The sequence below is a fragment of the Saccopteryx leptura genome, chromosome 4, assembly GCF_036850995.1.
Source record: "Saccopteryx leptura isolate mSacLep1 chromosome 4, mSacLep1_pri_phased_curated, whole genome shotgun sequence".
Classification (NCBI taxonomy): domain Eukaryota; kingdom Metazoa; phylum Chordata; class Mammalia; order Chiroptera; family Emballonuridae; genus Saccopteryx; species Saccopteryx leptura.
In genome coordinates, this window is record NC_089506.1 from 21,798,025 (window position 1) to 21,822,961 (window position 24,937).

Genomic DNA, 24,937 nt, shown 5'->3' on the forward strand with positions numbered 1-24,937 from the left:
TGGGACCTAACCCCATCCTAAGTCAAGGAGCATCTGTACGGGATAGTGTGGTATTTCCTGGACATTCCAGGCGTGTTCTCACCTCGGCCTCTTCCACTTGTTGGCTTGCCTTGCCTGCAATTCTCTTCCCCCAGAGAGCCTCACAGTTTGCCCCTTCACCTCCTTCAGGTCTTTGCTCAAATAATACATCATCTGGGAGGCCTCCCGTAGTCACTCTATTTACAATTGCAACTCCTGTTCTCAAGTGGATGTCCCGCCAGCACCCTTACCTGCTTAATATATTTTTATATTGTAAACACTATTTCTTTTGTTTATTGTCTGTATACTACTTCTTGAACATAAAATCTACTAGGGCCAAGTTTTTGTCATTTTATTCAATGCTCATTGAACACAAGAAGGTATTCAATAAATATTTGTTGAATGAATGGTTATTGTATCTTAGCATTCCCATAGACACAGTACTAAAGTATGAACCAATCATTTGCAGTGTAAATTATTAATCCTTGATAGTGAATTTTCTTCAATAAACAGTTGAGTCACATGTATCAAATCAAGAAGTTCAAATGAAACAGTTTGTAACTAGTGTTTATTAATGTTCATATAATGTGGATCCTGATAATGTTCATTGGGTCATTTTTCCTTCTGTGAGAGAAAAGATATCTTCTAAGGTAAAGAGAGGTAAGATTAACAATTCTCATTAATCTCTATTCAGTTATGCATCAGGACTCAAAGTTGTTATCTAAAAGAAAATGAATAAATCTTGGGGAAAAAAAGATTATTAATTCAGGAGTTGTACTTTAGAAGTCTTTATAATTTCTGAGCCTATAAACATAAGTTTATAAATACAAAGTCTGTAGTTATAAGGAAAAAATACAGTGCACTTAGGAAGAAACAGGTATACCACAAATAAAACATCTATTGGAATAGATTTCCAATTATGTCTTATTCTGTATTAGGGAATTATATGTCCTCATCCATTACCATGTGGCTTGAAGTGATCCTCTGTTATTTTTATAATAATTCTGCATAACAAACCATCCCAGAGGCTACGGCAGGCATCTACTTTTATTCCTCATAGATCTGCAAGTCTACTGTGATGGCTCTACCTCAGGATGTGACTTTCCTGGACTTGTCTGAAAAAGTCAGTCTCACTTGCTGAGTACAGAATTTCAAGTGGACAGTTTTGTTTTTTGCACTTTAAAGTTCTCATTTATTTTCCTTTGGCTTGCATAGTTTCTAATAAGTCTATGAAATGTCTTATTATTGGTTCTCTGTATATAATGTAGCTTTTTTTCTTGGATGCTTTTAAGATTTTCTCTTTATCACTGTTCTTCACCAGTGTGATTATGATTTGGCCTGTTGTATCCTTTATCATTATCCTTTATATTTATCCTACTTGGGCTTCTTTCACCTTCTTGGGTCTGTAGTTTATAGGGTTCATTAAATTTGGAACACTTTCTGTCCATTCTTCTATTTTTTTTCCTTCACCTTCAACCCCTTTATGGTGCTGCAATTAGCCTTTTTTATATTGTCCCACATGTCACTGGGACTCTGTCTTTTTCTCAGTCTATTTTCTTTCTGGGTGTTATATTTCAGATGGTTTCTGTTGCCATGTCTGTAAATTCATCATTTTTTTTTCTGCAGTGCTATTATTTATCTGATGTGTTATCAACTCCATGCAGAGAGTCTTAAAATTTCAGATATTTTTCATCTCCAGAAATTCTTTTTTTAAAAGAAAAATCTCTTCAGATTCTCTTTTGTCATTTTTTTTCCCCTTAAATTCTTGAGCACATTTATAATAGGCGTTTGAAGCGCTTGCCTATTAATACCATCATTTTTGTCCTTTCTAGGTGTTTCTATTGTCTGTGTATTTTCCCGTTCCTTGGCATCTCTATTAATTTTTGACTGGAGCCTGATATGTTGAATTTAATACTGTTGAGTAGTGGATTTTGTCGTAGCCTTTTAGAGGGAATTAGACATATTGAATAGTCCCTCTACTTTGGCTGTGGGGGACTCAAGCTTCCTAGTTCTGTGTGAGCTCCGAGAATTGTCTGGCTTGCTGCTCCCCAGTAAACGTTCTTTCCAGGTCTTGTGGAGTTTCCCATGATATATTCAATGATTTTTTTCTGCTAAAGATTCAAGGGTACTCCAATGTAGATTTCTGAAGTTCTTTCTCCACTAATTCCACCTCATAAATTCTAACCAACTTAGCCTCCACAAACTTCCTAAACTTCAATCCCAGTCTTCTCACCTCAGTAAGACCTGTCTCCGCCTCAGTCTCTGCTTGAGTTCCTCATCCCTGCCCCCCACCCTACCTCTCTCAAAAGGGAAACTACCTCTAGGCGGAAAGCCAGGGTGGCAGAGGGGTCATCTTGTTTCTTTTCTGCAAAGTACAACAGTCCAGAACTGCCTTTTTCCTACTGTCTGAAAATAGGTGTTTCATACACTATGTTCAGTTTTTTAATAAGTCCAGGCCCATTTCTTCTTCTTATCCCCCCAAAAAGGACGTCTTAATTATTTTGTTATTTGTTATGGTTAAAATTCACCTCTCAATATGGTATTCTTCGTTTCCCTTCTCAGACAACCTTGACGGGATCACTTACTCCGGTGCAAAGCCTAGCCCCATGAGTAACTTCAACATGAACCCACGCTGCTTCCGCGCACGGCGCCTCTCTCTCCGCTTCCTTCCGCCTCCGTCGGCGCAGGCGCTCGCGGTCCGTGCGCGCCAGCTCACTGCGCCTGCGCGGCGTGTAGACGCCACATGCTCCCGGAAGTAGGAGGTGTCCTTTCGAGTTTGTGTGGCGGCTGCCGCGGGAACGCGAGCCGGTAATTTTTCGACAGAGAAAGGCGAGGTTTTTGAGATTGGCCGTGTGAGAGTGTGCGAGGATCGGGCTCCAGCGGCTCTCTTCTTCCATGACACCCGGCATGGAAGACGAGCAGAGCCAACAGCCTGGCGGCGAGGCCGTGGCTCCCGCGCGGCTCGAGTCCGGGGAGGAGCCGCCGCATCCGCGCCGGGAGGTGAGGAGTCCGCGCGCCCCTTCCTTCCAGGGTGTGCGGCGGCCACCGCAGCCTGCGCGCCCTTTGACCCCAGCCCCTCGGTGTTCCCGTCCCCAGCTCCGGAGCCTTCACTCCGGGTGGTTGTCACAGCGCTCTCTCTGGTCCGAGTGACCTCTGGGTGAGAGTGGGTCGCGGAGGAGAAGGACGGCAATGGGGTTTTGTAAGTTCTCAGTGGGAATTCTGGTCTGCACATTCCGTGCCATTCTGTCTAGCACTGATCGGTAATTGGTAGGCTACTTAAAAAATACACCTCAGTATATGTGTCATTTAAGACGTTTAAGCCCATCTCCTTCCAGCCTTAACAGAAGGTGACTGTGTCTGTTAGTTGCAGTTCCGTCCCTGTTTTTTGCCCATTTACCCCGCTTTCCTATGGATATGTCGCTCATTTTAATGATTTCGACTGGTGATTGGTAGATCCTACATAGTTACAGTGGCAAAATTGTAAAAAGCGGACGTAAGAGCTAATCTGTTATCTTATTTAACGAATATACGTAGTTATTTTGACCAGCGCTGCTGATTGTAAATAATCTAATACTAAAACTCTTGAGCATCTCATAGAACGGACACTTACTTGCAGGAGGCTTCCTAGCTACTGCTGCTTCCGTCTACAGCTCGTTCTCCGAACAGCAGCTGGAATGGTCTCTGAATAACAGGACCTGACTGGAGTGTTCCCCTCCTTAGTCTTGGGCTTGCTGTGCCCACAAGCTGACTACTTGCATTCTGTTCTGGCCTTTTGCTTGGGTGCGCTGGTTGCCTTGCCTTCTCTAGGGTCTTTGTGTGCTCCCTCCACCCTGCCTGCTCTTACAGGGTTTACTATGTCACCTCATGCTCCTTTAGGTATTTTAAAGAGGTCTTCCTTCTCCCTTTCCTCTAAAGAACAGTTCTTCCACCTCGTTTCCCTCTTCACTCTGCGGTCTTGTCAGTAACATCATCATGTGAGTCTGTTTAGGAATAACTTTTGCAGTTTTATTTTTTAAAGAAGTATGATTGGACATACTTCATGATATTTGAGTCTTAAAACTTTGAGAGATAAGAGGACGTAAGGCAGAGTCTGTGTACCAGATTGGTTTTAATGACTGCCACATTTGTGAAAAATCTATTGTTGGATACTGTTAATAAATGGTCACGTATTTTTTATTCATTCTTAATTAATAATATTTTTGTTATTGGAACTTAGCTAAAGAAATTTCCGTTATATATTTTTTAATTTTATTTATTTATTTTTTTACAGAGACAGAGAGGGATAGATAGGGACAGACAGACAGGAACAGAGAGAGATGAGAAGCATCAATCATCAGTTTTTTGTTGCGACACCTTAGTTGTTCATTGATTGCTTTCTCATATGTGCCTTGACCGCAGGCCTTCAGCAGACCGAATAACCCCTTGCTTGAGCCAGCGACCTTGGATCCAAACTGGTGAGCTTTGCTCAAACCAGATGAGCCCGCACTCAAGCTCAGGACCTCGCGGTCTCAAACCTGGGTCCTCCGCATCCCAGTCCGACGCTCTATCCACTGTGCCACTGCCTGGTCAGGCACATTTTTATACTTTTAACAAGTAGGTTTAAATTTCATCAGAACACTTTTTTTGGAAGAATGTTAAGGTAAATTCTGCTTATAAAATTTTTTTTTTTTAGTGTGCAAATGCAGAGGGTTTTTTTAAAAGATACTACAGATTTAAACATTTTATATATATTTTTGGCAATGAAATAATGGAAACATTTCTAAAACATCTATTTCAAATGTTCTTGCCATTCAAAAGTTTTGTGTTCATTGAAAAAAAAACTTCTAAGGCTCAAGCTATCAATTCCTTTCTCATCATGGAAAAGAATATCAATTTTGGAATACCTATCTTTTTGTAAAAGAAAATATGTAAGTTATCTTTAGGTCCAACAACATTTAAGTACTTTGCCACAAGATCATTGATAAAAGGTTTTTATGGTCACTCACCATGATATGAAGAGTCTCTTATTTGGGATCATATAAACCATAAAACCACTTGAATGCATGGAAATTACAAAATGTCATAGTACTGAGGGTGAATATTCCTCCATACTGTGGAATCTGTCCTACATCCTCATTATGTAGCCAGGTGTATGACATGTGACAGGTGGACAGACATTGGGGAGGGTCCAGTTGTCAATCTACATATTTAGTAAACTAATCTTGTGGGGGGTTTTGTTTGTTTTTTAAGTGAGAGTAGGAGAGACAGACTCCTGCATGCACCCTGACCCAGATCAGGATCCACCCGGCAACCCCCATCTGGGGTTGATGCTCTGAGTGTCTGGGCCATGCTCACAACTGAGCTGTTTTTAGCACCTAGGTGGAGGCTCCACAGAGCTGCCATCAGCTCCCAGGCCAGGGGTCGGGAACCATTTTGGCTGAGAGAGCCATGAACACCACATATTTTAAAATGTAATTCTGTGAGAGCCATATAATGACCCGTGTACATTACACATTATCCAATAAAAATTTGGTGTTGTCCCGGAGGACAGCTGTGATTGGCTCCAGCCATCTGCAACCATGAACATGAGTGGTAGGAAATAAATGGATTGTAATACATGAGAATGTTTTATATTTTTAACATTATTTTTTTTATTAAAGATTTGTCTGCGAGCCAGATGCAGCCATCAAAAGAGCCATATCTGGCTCGTGAGCCATAGGTTCCGGATCCCTGTCCCAGGCCAATGGGCTTGAATCAATTGAGCCATGGCTGTGGGAGGAGAATAGAGAGTGGGGAGGGTGGAGCCTCTCCTGTGCGCCCTGACTGGGATTCGAACCTGGACTTCCACACACTGGGTTAATACTCTACCACTGAGCAACCAGCCAGGACCTAATTTTGTGTTTTTGTAGATTCATTACTGTGTAGGACTTTCAATATTTGTTTTCTGCTCCTTAGTGAATTGACTTAAGTATCCTTTCTTTGGAAACCATTAGTGTAAATTTGAAATTTGGGGAGGAGACACTGATCACTGTGGACTGGATCTTGACTGTGCCCTAAACGTCACTGAAGGAAGAGGGCTCAACTTGGACTGAGGAGAGGAAGCAGATATTTATAGAAATAATGCTTCATAGCACATCTGGACCTAAGTGTTACTTATGGGTGATTTGGTAGCTTCAGTTTCAGGTGAGAATTAAGGAAGTAAATCAGAGAGGATTCAGCCAAAGAGAAAATTTGCTTCAATTAACTGAGACATCTGTTTTAAAGACAGACTATTACTCAGTGTTGACCTAAATTTGAACTTGACTGAAGATGAAGTTTAAAATTCAATGTAAATTTAAAGACAGGATCAATTATCTTGATTGAATTATTCTTTTCCAATTTATTTTATTTTTTGTAGTTAATTTTAGAGAGAGAAGGAGAGAGAAAGAGAAACATTGATTTGTTCATTTCACTTATTTCTAAATTCATCAGTTCCCATATATTCCCTGACTGGGGATCGAACCTGAAACCCTGTCTTATTGGGATGATGCTCTAACCACCTGAGTTACCTGGCCAGGGCTACTTTGATTAAATTTTTTTTTTTTTTGTATTTTTCTGAAGCTGGAAACGGGGAGAGACAGTCAGACAGACTCCCGCATGTGCCTGACTGGGATCCACCCGGCACGCCCACCAGGAGGCGACGCTCTGCCCCTCCGGGGCGTCTCTCTGTTGCGACCAGAGCCACTCTAGCACCTGGGGCAGAGGCCAAGGAGCTATCCCCAGCACCTGGGCCATCGTTGCTCCCATGGAGCCTTGGCTGTGGGAGGGGAAGAGAGAGACAGAGAGGAAGGAGAGGGGGAGGGGTGGAGAAGCAGATGGGTGCTTCTCCTGTGTGTCCTGGCCAGGAATGGAACCCGGGACTTCTGCACGCCAGGCCGACGCTCTACCACTGAGCCAACCGGCCAGGGCCTTCTTTGATTAAATTCTAATGATAAAGTAACCAGTTAAAAGTTATCATAAATACATTATCAAAAGGTAATTATTTTGTTTTAATCAAAGATCAGTGTAATAAAGCTTTTAAACACTTGTCAACAAGGAGCTTCAGTGTAGTTATTTTTCATTTTATGAACAGTGCACATGTTAGAATTGCTGACCTCTTTTTCAGAGGAGATGGGAGTGAGCAATTCTTGAGTACTGTCGTGCAGTATCTAGCATTACACTTCCAGTAGATGTGTGTTGCATTAAATGGAGAACTTAAAATTGTGTGAAATAGTTCCTGCAACATAAGCATCATCAGTTCTAGTCCAAGACTGACCTTTTTCTGTTTGTTCCCCCTTACTCTGTAGTTAAAGTTCACATGGGGACGATATGGTAAGTTATGACTGAGTTCATAAGTTTTAATGTGGATTAATAGTAAGTACCAAAGTATTTTTGAAAATTCTGGAACATCCCTAATGTTTGTAACATTGCATGTGGAAAATAGTTAACTTATAAATGAATATTTGAAACAGCATAGTATTTGGGGACTACCTCTGAAATGATTAAAATGAAGTGTTTTTTTGTTTTTTTAACACAGACTTTAAGAAAAAAGATTTGTAGCATAATAATATAATTATCCTGACTAACTGTTATATGTAACTTTTGGAAATTGTGTGTTTGAAATTGAATAAATTTTCTTTGCCTTGGGTACTAGGAAACTTTGAGATTTCTAGAGTATTTTGTTTTTATAATGGGCAATTTGTTAGCTTTGTGCAATGAAGTCAGGTGAAAAAATTCTCAGGAAGTCACTGACATACTTTCATAATGTTGTAAAAAATTAAGTTAAAAATTAGTTTTTAAATTTTAGAATATTGTTGGTGAAAAGATTTGTTCTATAATCTGTGGTGGTAATAAGTAAAATTACCATTTATTAATAGCCACAGTGGGTATGGTATTAACCAGCCTGATATATAACCTCATTTAATCCTTATAATAATTTTGCCTAAATACTGTTTACCATTACCAAATACAAAATGCCATTTGAGACAATTATTATTATGTTTTGTTTTATAGATAAGGAAATGGGAAATCAGAGGTTAATAAGTAACTAGCTAAGTCCATGTTGCTTTTAAATGGTCAGCTAGGGCTCTGTACTGAGGTGGCTGTGACTACATCAGTGCTCTTTATGTAGCGTCGTTGGTTATAAGGAACTTCTTGACTCAGAATAGAACAGGGTTAATTATATTGGAAACACGTCTATACCTTCCCTCCATTAGCGGCAACAGGCATTTTTCATTGAACACGGAGCAGAAAGACTCCCCACCACTGCCTCAGACATTTGAATCTTTAAGATGTTTGTACTAATTTTAAACTATGACATTTTCATAATAGTTTCCAAGTTCATCCATGTTTCCAGATCTTCACTATTGTAAACAATGCTGCCATAAACATGGGGTGCATTACTTTTTTTGAATCAGTGATACGGTGTTCTTGGGGTATATTCCTAAAAGTGGGATGGCTGGGTCAAAAGGCAGTTCCATTTTTAAATTTCTGAGGAATCTCCGTACTGTTTTCCACAGTGGTTGCACCAGTCTGCATTCCCACCAGCAGTGCAATAAGCCAGGCAGAGAGAGAAAAATATCATATGACCTCACTCATTTGAGGAATCCAAGGAACAGTGTGAACTGAGGAACAGAATTAAACCTGAAGGGAAGGGGGGAGGGAGCTGTTGGAAGGGGGGCAAGGGAGAAATTGAGGGGAATATGGAGGAGGAGGGATACATTTGGGGAGACACTAAAATCTATGTAAACAATAAAAAAGAACTGACATTTTCTTTTCTCTCTTTTTTTATTTTGTAGAAAAAGCAACGATGTAGATTTGATGGCCAAGAAACAAAAGGATCCAAGTTCATTACCTCCAATCCAAGTGATTTCAGTGACCCAGTTTACAAAGAGATTGCTATTACGAATGGTTGCATTAACAGAATGAGTAAGGAAGAACTCAGAGCTAAACTTTCAGAATTCAAGCTTGAAACCAGGTAAATAAAAATAACTTTTTAAAATTATAAATGTGTAGTACATGCTCATCCTAGAAAATCGTGAAAATACTGAAAAAATTAAGAATGATCTGTATTCTTACCATAGAGAAATAACCGTTATAAACAATTCAAATAATAACTGTAACTTATATTTTTGTATTTGAATCTTTGTGTGCAACTCTTTTTTCTGTCTGCCCTTTAGGTTATAGATTAGGACTGAGGAGTCAAAGTCTCTGAATATTTGGTGGTCTACCAGCAACATATAGGAATATATATCTTATTATATTTAAATATGTTTTAAACTTTTTAGTTTTTAGGTGCTCATTTGGTTGTTGGATAATATTTTGTTAATGGGATTGAATTTTTTGGGGGGGTCCATTTGTATTCTTTTATAACAGGGGTTTCTTTGAAACCAAGTTATTTTTAAAATTCATTCACTTACCAGAAAGTATTTTTTTCCTGTTTTGATTTCTAAAACTATGCAGAATAGGATGCAGTATGTTTAACTGCATATTGAATCAGAATTCATTGCCGCTTAGCCATCTCTCTGTATGTTGTCTTCAGTGAGATGTGTATATATATACTTAGGATTGTGTTAGTTTTTTGCAAAACATTCTTTTGAAGGGGCACAGGGCAGGAACGACCTTTGGAATAGGAAAAACATGAAGATTTTTGATAGACAGTAGAACTTGTAGGCATCAAGAAAAAAAAATTGACTATACAATAAATGAAAACTGTTATTGTTTCTGGGTATCCTTGAATTCTTTTTTCTAAGGAATATTGCTCCTCTTTCCTTTAAAATAGACCCCCTACTACTTTTCAAAAGAGCATAGACATATTTTTTCCTAGATTGTCTACACTAATTTATGAAGAAAATTTTTACTTCATTTCCCCCTAACTCTTTCTATTATGAAGGTACAACCTGTAGCCTATGGATTTTCTGAGCAGAATTTTGGTCCTTCCTTGATGTGAAGACCAGTTGCTTACTACTGACTTGCACGAGAACTAGAGATCTAGATGTATGCATATGCATTTGATCAGCAAGCACTTACTGAACTCTAAGCACTAGTCTAGGCATTAAAGTTTTAAAGGTAAAACAGAATGTATTCACTACTTTGGAAAACTAATGGTCTTTGGGAAAACATACAAATAATCACAATGCAGAGTGACCAGTGCCATATTGGAGGTCTGGCCAAGCACAGCAGGAGAATACACAAGGCAGTCTGTCTTAGGAGTTCAGGGGTGACATTTGAATTGATGTGCCAGACAGTTGTATTTCAGGCAGAAAGAACTTAAAACTCCTAAGTTCTGTTTGTATGTTTTCTGCTACGTGATCCTTCTTTTTCTTAGCTAGTGTGCAACCAAAGTTAGAGAACATGAAAGCAGGCGACACGTTCAGGCAGTGACTCGTGGTGTGTTTTGTGTGCAGTATACAATGTACCGTGAGGAGTGGGAGCATCTGAAGATGACACTGAGGTGGTAGGTCATGGCCGAGCTGTGAGGGAACTCTGTGCTAATGGCAGCGTTTCCTCTGTAAGCAGAAGGGAGCCACTGAAGGGAGCCACTTCAGCAGGAAGTTGGCACCAGTGCTTAGTTCTCAAGTAACGTAAGAAGTCAACAGGGGTCGGTTAGTGGAGGCGTTCGCCGTGGAAGCTAATGGGAGCCATACCGAAGAGAAGGAGGGAGGACCAGAGTCTGAATGTTCTCTGAGTTGGAATTGGCAGAAGGTGATGATTTGAATGTGGAGGGGGAAGGGAGATGTAAAAGATGCGTGTTCTCTGGAGCAACTGGTTCTGTTTGTGTTGCCATTGGGTTTACAAGCAGCCCTTTAGTAAAATACAGTTTCTCCAAAAAGAAAAAGAAAGAAAAGAAATTAAGACCAAAGCAATTCAGAGTTGTCACATGACACAGAGGTCACTTAATACGAAAGGAGTTCAGGGTTTCTGGGCTAGGTTTTGGTAATTGGGAAGATCTGAAGCAAATAAATATGCTAAGACGTTTTGTCTTAAAACAATTCACTGATTAATTGTCTGTATTTTCATGGACAGGATTCCTTTTCAGTGGTAGTTTAGAAAGGAAAACAAGGTTAAACACTTTTTTTTAAGTAGTCACTAATCTGTGATGTGACCAAAATGCCTTACTTGTCACTACATGCTAATTAATAGGATCTTATTTTTACTGCTGTATGTATACATATTTGCAAGCCATTATAGGAGACAGCCAAATAAGTCCTGCGGGAACTCTCAGCACTGGGTTGCTCTTCAGTTTTTGAAGAAGTACATACTGTTTGAAGAATGGGACCGCCATTACCAGCCATTGTTATCTATTTAGAACAAGTGCTTCCCTACTTCCCATTTGTGGAACATGTGTTTTGAAAATACCTGTAGTACTGAAATACTGTAATAGTGAAACCTGAATCATTCTACCTATGGTAAGGTAAGAAAGCTACATCCAGTTAAGAACTTAGTATCAGGTGTTCTTCTGGACACAGATCACTCTAGGGTATCTTCTAAATTAGCTTTTCTAGTTTAATAGCAGACATTCAACTATACTGCTCCCAAAAATTAGGGGATATTTCAAAATGATTATGAAGCGATAAAATATCCCCTAATTTTTGCAAGCAGAATATATATACTAGGTTCATATGGACATTTTTAGTTGTCAACCTGCAAAAGCCTAAAGGAAGGAAAGGACACAAGATGTTCAGTTTACCTGAATTTTCGTCCTCTGTCGTGTGTATTTGGCCAGGAGAAGAATTCAGTATTAGCTGCGTCAGTCTGGCTGTGCAGGTGTGTGTGCTGACAGGCGTCAGGTTAAGGACCAGTGTCTGTTGAGGAGCGTGCTCTCATATATGTACTACTAAGTGAAAAGCCACCTGCCAAGGACACTGTTAATGCTGTAGTAAACATTGTATTTTAATTTATTCTTTGCTAAATTAACTTTGAGTTTTGCTTTCTTTACATTTATTTTAGCTAACATTTGCTAAATTATGCTGTGACTGTCACTGTTCAACCCAGTGACAGCACATCAGAATTTAGATTCGTGAGTATGAAATTTACCTAAGAGTTCATTTTATTGTTTTCCTTAGAGGAGTAAAGGATGTACTAAAGAAGAGGCTGAAAAACTATTATAAGAAGCAGAAGCTGATGTTGAAAGAGGACAATTGTGCTGACAGTTATTATGACTACATTTGTATTATTGACTTTGAAGCCACTTGTGAAGAGGGTAATCCACCCGAATTCCTACATGAAATAATTGAATTTCCTGTTGTTTTACTGAATACTCATACTTTAGCAATAGTAAGTGAAGTTACATTTTAATTTTATTTTTAGCAGCAACTATTCTGGGGTTGGTTAGGAAGGCGGAGGGTCTCAGTTGCTGTTTCAGCTGGAATTAGAATTCTAAAGTGGGCTTGTTGTTCTTGCTGTGTGCTTTGTATCAGCTTAATAGGAAAGCTATAATAGAGTAATTTCAGAGTTTGCTTTTCGTCTTTTCCAGTAGCTAAAATTATAGTGTTTATTTTCTGTTTGCTTAGAACGCATCTCTGGCTGCACATCAGAATCTCCGGGGGTGTGAAAAAAATCTGATGGCTGGTCCTCATCCCAGAGGTTCTGGTTTAGTTCTTCTCTGGGGCCCCTGACATCAACATTTTTCTTAAAGCTTCTCAGGTGATGCAGTCAGGGTTGAGAGCCACTGCTATCACTAATGTATGCTCTGAGCTCTGAAAATGATAATTTACAGAAACCACCTCTCAGCTTAGAACTGGCCGTCTTGTGAAAAGTTGATGGGGGAAACGAGACTCATAATCCAGGCTTCTAAGCCGTATAATATCACATATATGCTTTAGAAACTAACGTCAGTGCTACTAGTTCAGGAAGTCACCAGGAATTCTCCAAAATAATACTGTTTGCCTTGTAAAATCTGAGTGAAGATACATCATAACATCTGAGTGAGGACACATCATAACATACACCAGAAGTTACTCCCAACACATTGGCAGAAAATAGAAAAAGCTATATATGCATTCAAATGCAGAGGCTTTTTTCTTAGTGATTTTCAGAGTCTCATTTAGTAATATTTTTAATCAACTTAATTATTTAATTTCCGTGTCCAAAGCATGTTAAAGGCCAGTAAATCAAAAGGAAAAATGAGCCACGAAGGCAGATAATCGAGCATGTCTCCCTAGATTCCAGGCTGTCTTAGGGACATTGCTTTGCGGTCTCCTTTCCTTAGACATTAGAGGTTCATTGCTTTCTCCTCAATCGTTCCCGTCACATACAAGCAGCTGCTCTTTTTCCACCATAGGAAGCTGTCAGTTGATCCCACTTCCCTGCCAGCTCCCCTGTTTCTTTGTTTCTCTATGGCAGATTTCTTTGGAAAAGTTATGTATCCTCTGTCTCTGTTTCCTCCCATTCTCTTTTAAACCCACGCCACTGTAGGTTTAAGTTTCGTAGTCCGTTCCACCACTCCACCAAAGCCAGTAATCATTGTCGTCCTTGACCTTCACCTAAATCCTGGTTGATTGACCTCTTCCTCCTTGAAACACTTTCCTCGAGTGGCTGTCAGGACACCTCATTCTCATGATTTTTCTCCCTCACTAGGTCGCCTTTTGCAATTTCCCTCTCTGATTCTATTCTCCCTAGTTTCCTAATATCAGATACCCCAGGTTCAATCCCAGCTCCTCTTCTTTAATGATCTCAGGAAGCATCTTGTTCCTTTGCTTTCAAAAACTATATGCTGATGTCTTCTAAATACATATGTCCATCCTGGATCTCTGACCCATATCCAGACTCCATAATATTTCTACTTAGACGGCTAAGCAAGTCCCGAACTGAATTCACCCTGAGTTACCATTTTATCTTCAGCCTGCCCTAGCTTGAGTGATGGCAACTGTCTTTCTAATTGCTCAGTTCAGATACTGTGGAGTCATCCTTGACACCTGTCTCTTTCATATCACACATCCAAACCAACAGTGACTACTCTCTGCCTTCAAAATACATCCAAAACAGAGCCCAATCTTTTATTGTTGAATTCACTGCACTCACCAGCTAACCTATTTCTGTGTTTCTATCTTTCAACAATTACCAACAGAGTTTGCAGAGCGATTCTTACAAGATACAAGTCAGATCATTCCACTTCTCTGCTCAGAACCCTTCGGTGGCTCCCCATTTATCTCACAGTCTTTCCTTCTGTGATCTGGCTTCTTGCTGCTTCGATTGTGCTGCATTGACAAGCTTGCTGTTTCTCGATGCCAACATGCTCCACCCCTCACCTCCCAGGCTTCATCTCTAATAACTTCTTTCCTCTGGAGGCCTTGCTGTGGATTCCCTCCCTCTTTCTCTCCCTGTCCTTCCTTAATTCTCTCACCTTCTAAATAAAGCCTGACTGGGTTCCCTATTTAATAGTGTAGCTTAAACACCCCCCACCGATGTTTCTGATCTCTTACCTACTCTGTTTCTAATAACCGTCATCACATTTTAACTTACTGTGTAAGTTACTTAAATGTTAATTATTTGATCAATGAACGCATACTTCTTAGTAGCATTATTCTATTAAGGTATTAAAAAGTGAATAAAATTTTATCAGTGTTATACTTGGAATCATCTGCTTGTAGTGGTAAAGGAAGTTGCAGCATATTTTTTGAAGATTTTCATTTAAAATTATAAAACAGTATTGATAATTAGAAGAATACAGACTTCATTTATGAAATTCAGTTAAGTAGATTTTTTTTCTTTTGCAGTATGTCTTGTAAGAAAGAGCATCTAAGTTTTAAAATTCCAATGTTCTTTGCTCTTTTATAATTGTTAGTAACTATAATTCATCTACTTAATACGCTAATCTGTAAAGGGAATTATTCTTAGGAAATATAATTATTTTTTACTTTTATTTCTTAATTTTTCAATCTTTTTTTTATTTTAATTTTTCAGTCTTCTACCACAAAGAATAGTCTTTGTCTATTTCTCCATATCGACCTAGTATTAACAGTTTCTGTCTCAAAATCTTTAGTCTTTGAAATATTTCTTAATTTTGAACAAGACTGTGCTCTGGGTGAGGGAGGCAGCGGGCCCAAGGGCAGAGCCCTTAGGGACCCGGGCCTGATGGATGGTAATAGCACTGGCCTCACTGCCTTCATGGGGTCGCTGGGGGCAGGGATCGGCCGGCAGGGAAGCTTCTTGAAGAGGTTAAAATTGCTTGAAAAAAAAACAGGTAAAAAAGCATTATCACCCTTAGACTACTAGATATCAGAGTCAAATTTTGGCTATTCAGAATTCAGCTTAATGGAATCTTAATAAGAATAATTATTCAGGAGTAAATGAGAAAGCAGTAAAATGGAGCTAAGTTATGCTGGTATTTAAAAGAATTTATTGTTTGAAAAGTTGCATTTAATAGGCTTTGTAGTTTCAAAACATGACAAACAAAATTATCAACATGTGTTTATTCAAAATTGAGTTTGCTAGCTTGCTTGCAGACACTTGCTTTATTGTAAAATTTGTTGAACAGTGAAATAATTTTTTAATTAAAAATATCAAAGTGCTTCTGGAGAATTTATCAGAGCTGCCTTAATTAAAATGGATTATAAGGAGAAAAAGAATACTTTGGGAGTAGGGAATTACCCTTAAATTATGAAGTTATAAGCCATAAGCACCTATAAAATCATAATCTTATGTGTCTGAATTTGTCATGTATCACACGTTACGAATCTTAAGTCATAGAAGATACATTAACTTGCTGTCCTTCCCTTGTAGGAAGACACGTTTCAGCAGTATGTGAGACCAGAGATGAACAGCCAGCTCTCTGATTTCTGCGTGAACCTAACTGGAATTACTCAGGTTATAATTCTGTGCTCCTTTTTCGGGAGTTTGAAAGAAGTTTTGAAATTAGTGATTTATTTCATACTTTTAACAAATAGTGTTGTGAACAATTTAAGTTAATACAGTACTTTGCTTGCTTGGTCAAGATCTTTCATATTGCAATGTTTAAGAAATAGAAAAGCAAATTTTACATCTGGTATAATTTTTTTCAGCTTTTTTTAAAAGTAGTTTTAATGATGAATCTAAAGGTTTAGTTGGTAAGCTGAGGCAAGCCCGGTGAGCTCGCACACTCCTTAGGGAGTGTCTGGAGGACTTTGAGTAGGAAAGCGAGTGACAGGTCAGATTTACATTCTAGGAAGATCAGTTTGACGGTGGTATGTAGTAAGTGGTAGGAAGATGTGAGCTTCGAGATAGAGATGTTATTTTAGAGGGCTGTGACTTTCAGCGGGAAGAGTTTGCCCTTTTCTCCACTCCAGAGAATGGTGGGCCACTAGGTTGAGGCCCACGAAAAGAGAAGCATTGAGGATGATTTTAAATCTTAATTTTTAGAATATTTTGTGCTTCACTTGAAAAATGTCTGTAATATTTGGCATTAAAAAATGAAATATGAGGTATCTCAGCCAAGGAAATCATGAAGACTTTAAAACATCTTAGATGAGATTTTCTTTCTGTTCCTTTCCCTCCCGTGTTTGTGTCTGGGTATTTTGTAGGGTTACATCTAGCTACTCTTGATTTTTATATATTTTTCCTTTTATACCCTCAGGATCAGGTAGACAGAGCTGATACCTTCCCTCAGGTACTGAAAAAGGTAATTGACTGGATGAAATTGAAGGAGTTAGGAACAAAATATAAGTATTGCTTATTAACAGATGGGTAAGTAGGAAGATTATTTTTTCTCTTTTTTAAGGTTAAAGATGTCCTTATTTACCTATTAGAACAACCACAAAAAATGTTATTTGCTTAAGGGGACAATGTTTTTCCTTTTGTATTCTTGTTCCTAGGTAAATTTGAATTCTAGGGATTGAGGAGAGGAAAGGAAACAGGGGTAACAGGCTAATCCAGGACTAGAAGACTAGAGAAAGACAGACATTAATGTGCAGAACTAAAACTGTTTTCAGCAGGACACGGGCTTGCTCAGAAGAGTCCAGACTCTTCCGTCTTGCTTTCGGGGTTCTCTCAGCCAGTCTGACCTGCTGTGCAGCCCGAGCACCTGCCGTTCCTCGTTTCCACTCGAGTCAGGCTGGCCCACGAATCACATGGTTTATTTATTTTTTTCCATGTACTTATTCATGCTTTCTTCCTTCTGGAAGGCTGTCTTCCCTGACCACTTTGTTATTACTCAAAGCCCACCTCATGTTTACACCAGACAGTACGATTCACATGGATATATTTTTTCTTGAAGTCATATAATGGCCTCTCTGATGTGTACTGTTCACATTGGCATCTGACTAAACGTTCTGTTATCTAAACGTTATGTACCTAAGACTTACGTTTGCAAGATTAAAAATCCTTTCAGGGCCCTGGCCAGTTGGCTCAGTGGTAGAGCGTCGGCCTGGTGTGTGGCTGTCCCAGGTTCGATTTCTGGTCACGTAGGAGAAGTGCCCATCTGCTTCTCCACTCTTCCCTCTCTCCCTTCTCTCTCTCTCTCTCTCTCTGTCTCTCTCTGTCTCTCTCTCTTCTCTTCTCTCTCTTTCTCCTCTCTCTCTTCCTTTCCCGCAGCCATGGCTCCGTTGGTTCAAGCACAGCTGCCCCGAGCGCTGAGGATGGCTCCATGGAGCCTCCACCTCAGGTGATAAAAACAGCTTGGTTGCAAGCATGGCCCCAGGTGGGGGTTGCCAGGTGGATCCCAGAGGGTTGCATGCGAGAGTCTGTCTCTCTATCTCCCCTCCTCACTTTGAGAAGAAGAAAATAAAAGTCCTTTCAGAGCAGAGACTTTTGCTGCTTGCTCGTTTTTGACATAATACTCCCTGTATGGCTGAGTTCAGCACGTGTGCTCAACAAGCATCTGAAATGAAAGACTGAGTGGGAAGATGAGAAACACGAACACCTTGTGCCAAGGCAGCTCCTCTCCCACGATGCTGTTAGGGTTCAGGAAGAAAGTCCCAGTCAACTTCTGTTTTAGACTGTGGACAGATTGTCCACTGCAGCTGCAATGTCACCTACATACATCAGGGAAAGAGCATTGAATTTAATCACAGCATAATTGTGTTTAAAAATGGACGTTTGGGAAGATGTTGATGGACCTTTTTAGAAATCTCTTACTGATTTCAAACACGAATGAACAGTGTTCTTGCTAAAAAACAGTGTACTGGTGTTTCTGTCTTAACACATTGTGTGTGGTTCTGTGAAAATCTCATTCTGGGACAGCCATTCAAAACCTGTGCAATTTTGTAACCAGAGCACTGACAGAAACAGTAATCGAGACCTCCAGACATAGGTTGGACAGCCGGGGCAGCCCTCCCAGGGTAGATGGAAGTTGCCCAGAGGACATTACGGATGCGTGGAAGCAGTGGGGTCTTGGGGACAGGCACTTGTTTCTGCTGGTCTTAAAATACGCTTGAAAGTACTGCTTTGCCAGGACAGTAGCTGAGTTGAGAGCTTTTTTCATTGCTGCTGAAGGTGTTCAGTATGCTATTATTCTGACTCTCTTTGGCTGGGAAACTCAGGTATGGAACCAACACAATTTCTGCATAATCCAGTCCATCTTCTGTTTCACTACATAGGTTGATTAGTGTTATAGAAACCTATATTGTAGTGGAACAATTGTATTCTACTTGATACCAGCTTTTTTCTCTTCTAAGTAGTTTATTCATTTGTTTTATTTTAAAATATACCCTCAAAAAACTTCCTAATAATACCTGGCATTAAAAGTAAGCTGAAGGGTAGGGGGTGGGGGGAAGGGAGTAGAGAGGGACAAATATACGGTAACGGAAAATGATTTGACTTTGGGTGATGGACACACAGTGTAATCAACAGTTCAAATAATATAGAAATGTTTACCTGGAACCTGTGTACTCTTACTGATCAATGTCATCCCTTTAAATTTGTCTAAATAAAATTTTTTTAAAAGTAAGCTTAGCAGTTATTTTAGAATTATGAAAAAAATGCTCAAGATAAAGTTTTCCCAGATAATCAGACCATAAAAATAACCAAGATGAGCCTAATTATAGAATTAGTTTGTGAGAAAAATTTAGTGTGCTCAGTTTCTTATTTTTTGTTATTTAAAGTTTATTCTTGAATTTGTTTTGGAGGAAGACATTAATTTTCTAAACTTGGTGTTGTATATAAGTAAGGTGATGTGTAAATAAAAATCAAGTAGAATGATATAAAACACGCATTTGTAAGAATAGGTTAGCATTTATTTTATTCATTTTTTTTTTTCCTGTCTCAAGTTCGTGGGACATGAGTAAGTTCCTGAACATTCAGTGCCAACTTAGCAGGCTCAAATATCCTCCGTTTGCTAAAAAGTGGATCAATATTCGGAAGTCATATGGAAACTTCTACAAGGTAAAACTTTATATTTTATTGATTATAGTCTTATGCTCTTGATAAGTTTATTATATTTTGCATGCACATTAAGCAGGGATTTACTAGCTGTTTTGCACAGAAAAGGGCCAGATTCCAAATTATGTTCATCTGAGTTTAGAAAAATAAGCTATTTTTCTTACTTAACTAGGTTAATATCTTCAGTAACAAGTTTGAAACTGTAGCAGTATTCAATATGTGGATTTTTTTGTGGAACAATTACTCCTCACTGGATTTTAACCTTATCAAATTTAATACATGCCTGTAGTATAAATTTTAAAAATAGTAAATATATAAGCAAAGCTTATAATAATTGGCAGTCTTCCACCATGGCCCTCCCCAGTACTGATTTCTGTGCTTCTGAGGCAAACACTTCCGATATTTTAAAGCTATTCAGTATTTCTAAGTTATATGTTTATGCTATTTCTTTCATTTCAGTTTGAGGTGTCTGTTAAGTTCCTGCAGTGCAAGCTGAAGGTTTAGCTCTATTGAAGAGCCACCAGTCCTGCCTGTCCTTCCCCTCCCTGCATCTTCCTAATACAGTTACATCACCCGTAGAGTCAGGTCACTTTTCAGTGTGTACACTCCTGTGAGGACAGAGGGCGTTCACAGTTAGTTTTCTTACCCTCTTCCTTTCCTTTCAGATAGGACTCGCTTCTCAGTGTCTGTCTCAGAACACTGAGGCAGTCGGTCAGTTTCTTTTTTGGGAGGGGGGTACTTCCCTGGAGCCGTTAATCCTGTTCTGATCCGATCAGGTGGTGGTTCCAGCTGCTAAAATCCCCTAGGAGAGCCCGTTTCTTCTCTTCACCTGTCAGATGTGTGTCCTTCCTTCCTCTGCTGCTTCATGTTGGTGAAGCACATCCTAAAGTAGGTTCAGGAGAAAAGTGTTTTGTTTTAATGTTTTTGTGTGTGTGATTTTAACATTTCTTCTTTTTTTAAATGTTTATTTCATTGATTTTAGAGAGAGAGGACAATAAGAGGAAAGAGACGGGGACATATGTTCTTGTCTGTGCCCTGACTGGGGATCGAACGACAACCTCGCTCTTCAGGACGGTGCTAACCGACCGAGTGCTCCAGCCAGGGCAGCGTTTCTTAAAACTGCGAGCTGGGAATACAGCAAAGTGGAGTTTGACAGATTATTTTCAAGTGAAATCTCTTGCAACTTCCACTCACTCAACTCCCTTCCTTCCTCCCAGAGCTCCCATAATCTGTGCTTTAAATGGAGTCATTTTCTTGTTTTTCCATATTGCTTTAAAATTTATGTCTATCCTTATATCTTATAGTTAGGTCTTGCCTGTTTTTGAACATGATATAATTAGCATCATACTGGTTGTTTTCTTTATTGCTTTTCTTACTCAACATTATATTTGAGGTTTATCCATGTTGTATCTAGCTGTAGCTCATTTATTTTATTGCTCTGTAGAATTCCATTGTGTGAATATAGCAGAGTTTATCTGGTCTGTTTGGGCTGGCCATTTGGGTGGTTTTCAGTTTGAGGCTGTTATGAGCGGCGGTGCTGTAAAGATTCTGTGTGTGTCTTCTGGTGCCTTTGTGCACTCATATTTCCAGGATATAGACCTAGGAGTGGGCTCGCTGGGTTGCAGGACAGGTGCACCAGTGGCATTGCTAGGTAGGAGTTTTCCAAAGGGGTGGTATCAGTTTGCACTCTCACCTGAAGAACGTATGAGTTGACAATTGTTCCGCATCTTTGCCAGCATCTGGTATTACCAGACATTTAAAATATTTGTAAATTTGTTGGGTCTATGATGCCATCTTGTTGAGGTCTTCATTTGCATTTGCCTAATAACTCCTGGGTTGAGCTCCTTTCATGCGATTTTTAGCCATTTGGATTTCTCCTTTTTTGCAGTCCCTGTTAAAAACACTTCATTTTTTAAAAATTGGGTAGCTTTTCCTTTTGAAGCTAGTTGATTTCTCTATCTTGAGACTTGCTAATAGCTTTCCTCATCAACCCCAAGCAAATCATGAATGTTTGAGATTTTCTTTGCAATTTGATTTTTCCAAAGATTCAGTTTCCTTAGAAAATTCAAGGATCTTGTCACTTGAAGTCAGATGTTTTCAGGGTCTTAAAGGACTCCTTTACTTGGTTTATATGATGAAATGTCTGCTAAGTAGGCTAGTTTGGACTTATCCAAGCCACTCAGCAAAATCTGGTCTACTGTTTTCCTACTATTTACCTTTCAGGAAAGACACCTTGCTGAGAACTTGGTCATGCTAGACCAGAGGAAACATGAGGTTGATGTGTTCTTTGTCTAAATTTTGACACATTTTCATGTATGGCCTTTATTATTTTATAGGTAGTTTCCTTCTGTTCCTGTTTTGTTGGGTGTTTTTTCATGAGAGGGCATTCAGTTTGGTTCATTGCTTTCTCTGCATCAATTCAGATGATCATGTGGTTTTTTCCTGCATTATGTTAATATGGTATGCTTATATTGATTATTTTTTATATGTGTTGAGCTATGCTTGCTTTCCAGAAATAAATCCCACTTGGTCATGGTGGGATGAATCATTTAATGTGCTGCTCAGTTTGGTTTGCTAGTATTGTTGAGGATTTGTACATCAGTATTTATAAGGGTTGTTAGTCTAACTTTCTTGTAGTATCTTTGTTTGACTTGGGTGTCAGGGGAATGCTAACCGCATTGAATGAGTGAGGAGGTCTTTCCTTCTGTTCAGTTTTTCAAGAGTTTGAGAAGGACTGATGTCAATTTTTCTTTAAATATTTTATAGAATGTATCAGTGAAGCTGACTGGTTCAAGGCTTTGTTAGGATTTTTTTTTTTTTTATTCATTTTAGAGAGGAGAGAGAGAGAGAGAGAGAGAAGGGGCAGGAAGCATCAACTCCCATATGTGCCTTGACCAGGCAAGCCTAGGGTTTCGAACCTGCAACCTCAGTGTTCTAGGCCGACACTTTATCTACTGCGCCACCACAGGCCAGGCTTTTTTTTTTTTTTTTAAGGAGAGACAGACAGGAAGGGAGAGAGATGAGAAGCATCAACTTGTAGTTGTGGCACTTTAGTTGTTCTTTGATTGCTTCTCATACATGCCTTTACTGGGGGTAAGGGGGCTCCAGCTGAGCCAGTGATCCCTTGCTCGAACCAGTGACCTTGGGCTTCAAGCCAGTGACCATAGGGTCATGTCAGTGATCCCATGTGCAAGCCAGCGACCCCATGCTCATGCCGGATGAGCCCATGCTCAATCTGGTGTCCTCAGGGTTTTGAACCTGGGACCTCAGCATCCCAGTTTAACACTACCCACTGCGGCACCACCAGGATGTTTTTGATTCCTGATACAGTGTCCTTACTTGTTATATATAGGTCTGTTTAGATTTTATGTTTTCTTCATTATTCAGTCTTGGTGGATTGTGTGTTTCTAGAAGTAGTTTCTTTCACCTAATCTCTTCAATGTGTTGGACAAGCTGTTTTTGTTTTTATTTCTTTTTGAATTTTTATAAGTTTATTTCAGGCAAACTGATGACAGTGTCGGAGAGCAAGTTCTCAAATGCTCCTGGTAAAGTTCTTTTCAAGAAGCACATTCTTGACAGTGTTAGTTAGTGGAAGGTCCAGAATGCATTATGGTATTGTAGCTTAGGGTAATTGCTGATGTTAGTGTAGTGCTTTGTTACCTTTGCTTTGTGATCTCCCAGTAACCCAGGGAGTAAGCAGTACAAGTATTTTCACTGTAAAGAGGAGGAAGTGGAGGTTCTAAGATGTGTAGGTGATACAACTATACAAACTACATAGTGTGAAACAACATATTTTTCTGATAAGGATATACTGAAGATAGAATAGTGGTTCTCAAAAGGGAAATTTGGGGAGTGTGTGACATTTTTATATTTATCTAAGTGGAGCAGGTATTTAAATAGGTTGAAAAATACCACATGACATCGTCTTTCGTTCTTCATCTTCAATGTCTTTTATCATCTAGAAATGCTGAATATGTTTTGATGTCTCCGTCTCTAAGGAGTGGTCAAATAAAATAACACATTACAGAAAAATACCATGCAAAATTGAAGTAGAGCTTCTATTTAGAAGAACATCTTTCATAAATGATTTAAATTACAGAACTACAAACATTTTAGATGTCTTGATTCCATTTGTTGATACATATTTTCATCTAGAACACTGAAGCCCTGGAGATTTGAATTATTTATTTGCTTTCATTAACCAGGAGTATTTACCCTTCGTCTATTACTGTTAATTTTTAGTTTCTTATTTTTTCTACTTCAGAGTGACTTACAGAACACTAAAGATTTATTTTCTGTTTATTTTTTAGGTTCCTAGAAGCCAAACAAAATTGACAATAATGCTTGAAAAACTAGGAATGGATTATGATGGGCGGCCTCACAGTGGTCTTGATGACTCTAAGAACATTGCTCGAATAGCAGTTCGCATGCTTCAGGATGGGTGTGAACTCCGAATCAATGAGAAAATGCATGCAGGACAGCTAATGAGCGTGTCCTCCTCACTACCAATAGAGGGCGCTCCACCTCCACAAATGCCACATCCTAGAAAATAACAGTATTTTTGCCTTTTTGCCCATGGATCATTCACTCTAACTGGAGTTGCTACAAAAAGACAGTAGATCAATACTTACTGAATTAGTCTTGCTGTGCAAATTTAAACACCTTAAACAGGAAATCTTATTACAGTTATAGATATGTATATGTGAACAGATCTATGGAGAGAGCATATTGAATTATTTGTCATCAGCACTTTTATACAAGCAGTATTTGTTATATAGTAACAGTTCTGCTTAAGACTGAGTTTTATAAGTTAAGGTGTCCTAGATATGTTCCTTTTTGTTTTTAAATGCAAAGGTGTATTGGCTGTTTTGGTTATCCCTTTTAATGTCATCTTTTATTGATGTTAAAATATATGATGTACTTTAGTATTAAATTCATTAGATCTGATTATTTCTTAAAATGGAGAAAAGATTGTAAGGTGGACCTTACCTGGCCTTTCAGTTTTGAGAATATTATAGTTCTCTTGATTTTTAAAGTAAACATATATGTGAAGTTCAGCTGTATTTGGTGAATTTCATAAAGTACTGGTATGCATATCTGTGTTTTACTTCAATTCATAATTGGCAGACTTGTAATAGATTATAGGTTCTAATTAAAAATTAATACCAGTGGCATTAACAGAAAGTCAGAATATCATTTACAGGACTGTAAGGGCTGTATCTCAGATTTTATAACACATAGATAAATCAGTGGGGTTTTGGGGCGGGGCTTTTTGAAACCCCTCCTCCTTGTGACACACTTCCCTAATTCTTAAATCTAAGACACCATGCTTTGAAGTTGACTTAAAATTAAGGATCAGTACTTAATTTTGCATTTGTATTCAGCATTGTGAGTGAGGTTAATAAAGTCAAATGCTTTCTACCATATTTTGTTTTTATTAAAAACTGATTTTACATAGTAAATAGCCACTAAATATTGAATAGTTAATTCTAAACTAGTTCTAAAAACAAATATGTGTTTAGAGTTGAAAAAGTAAAATTCTTTTTATTTAGAAGCTAAAAGTACATATTTTCAGAATTAAATTTTCCCCTGTAGCTTTCATGAACATTTCACTGGCATTGTTTGCTTT

At 38.9% G+C, this 24,937-nt stretch overlaps 1 protein-coding gene across 1 annotated transcript; it reads left to right on the forward strand.

Annotated features, from left to right (window-relative positions):
* Positions 1–2,773: 2,773 nt before the first annotated feature.
* ERI1 (exoribonuclease 1) lies at positions 2,774–24,734 on the forward strand. The gene is made up of 7 exons (XM_066380266.1): positions 2,774–3,018; positions 8,814–8,992; positions 12,081–12,291; positions 15,739–15,822; positions 16,568–16,677; positions 19,197–19,311; positions 23,619–24,734. Exons 1-7 carry the CDS (start codon positions 2,914–2,916, stop codon positions 23,859–23,861), a joined length of 1,047 nt encoding a protein of 348 aa, XP_066236363.1. The 5' UTR covers positions 2,774–2,913; the 3' UTR covers positions 23,862–24,734.
* Positions 24,735–24,937: the final 203 nt, after the last annotated feature.

What these genes read in the sequence shown, in the direction of transcription:
- ERI1 (XM_066380266.1), top strand. Translation starts at nt 2,914, where the DNA reads ATGACACCCGGCATGGAAGACGAGCAGAGCCAACAGCCTGGCGGCGAG. An exon ending in CGCCGCATCCGCGCCGGGAG is followed by an intron (nt 3,019 to 8,813) that starts GTGAGGAGTCCG and finishes TTTATTTTGTAG; the next exon opens with AAAAAGCAACGATGTAGATT. An exon ending in CATATGGAAACTTCTACAAG is followed by an intron (nt 19,312 to 23,618) that starts GTAAAACTTTAT and finishes TTTATTTTTTAG; the next exon opens with GTTCCTAGAAGCCAAACAAA.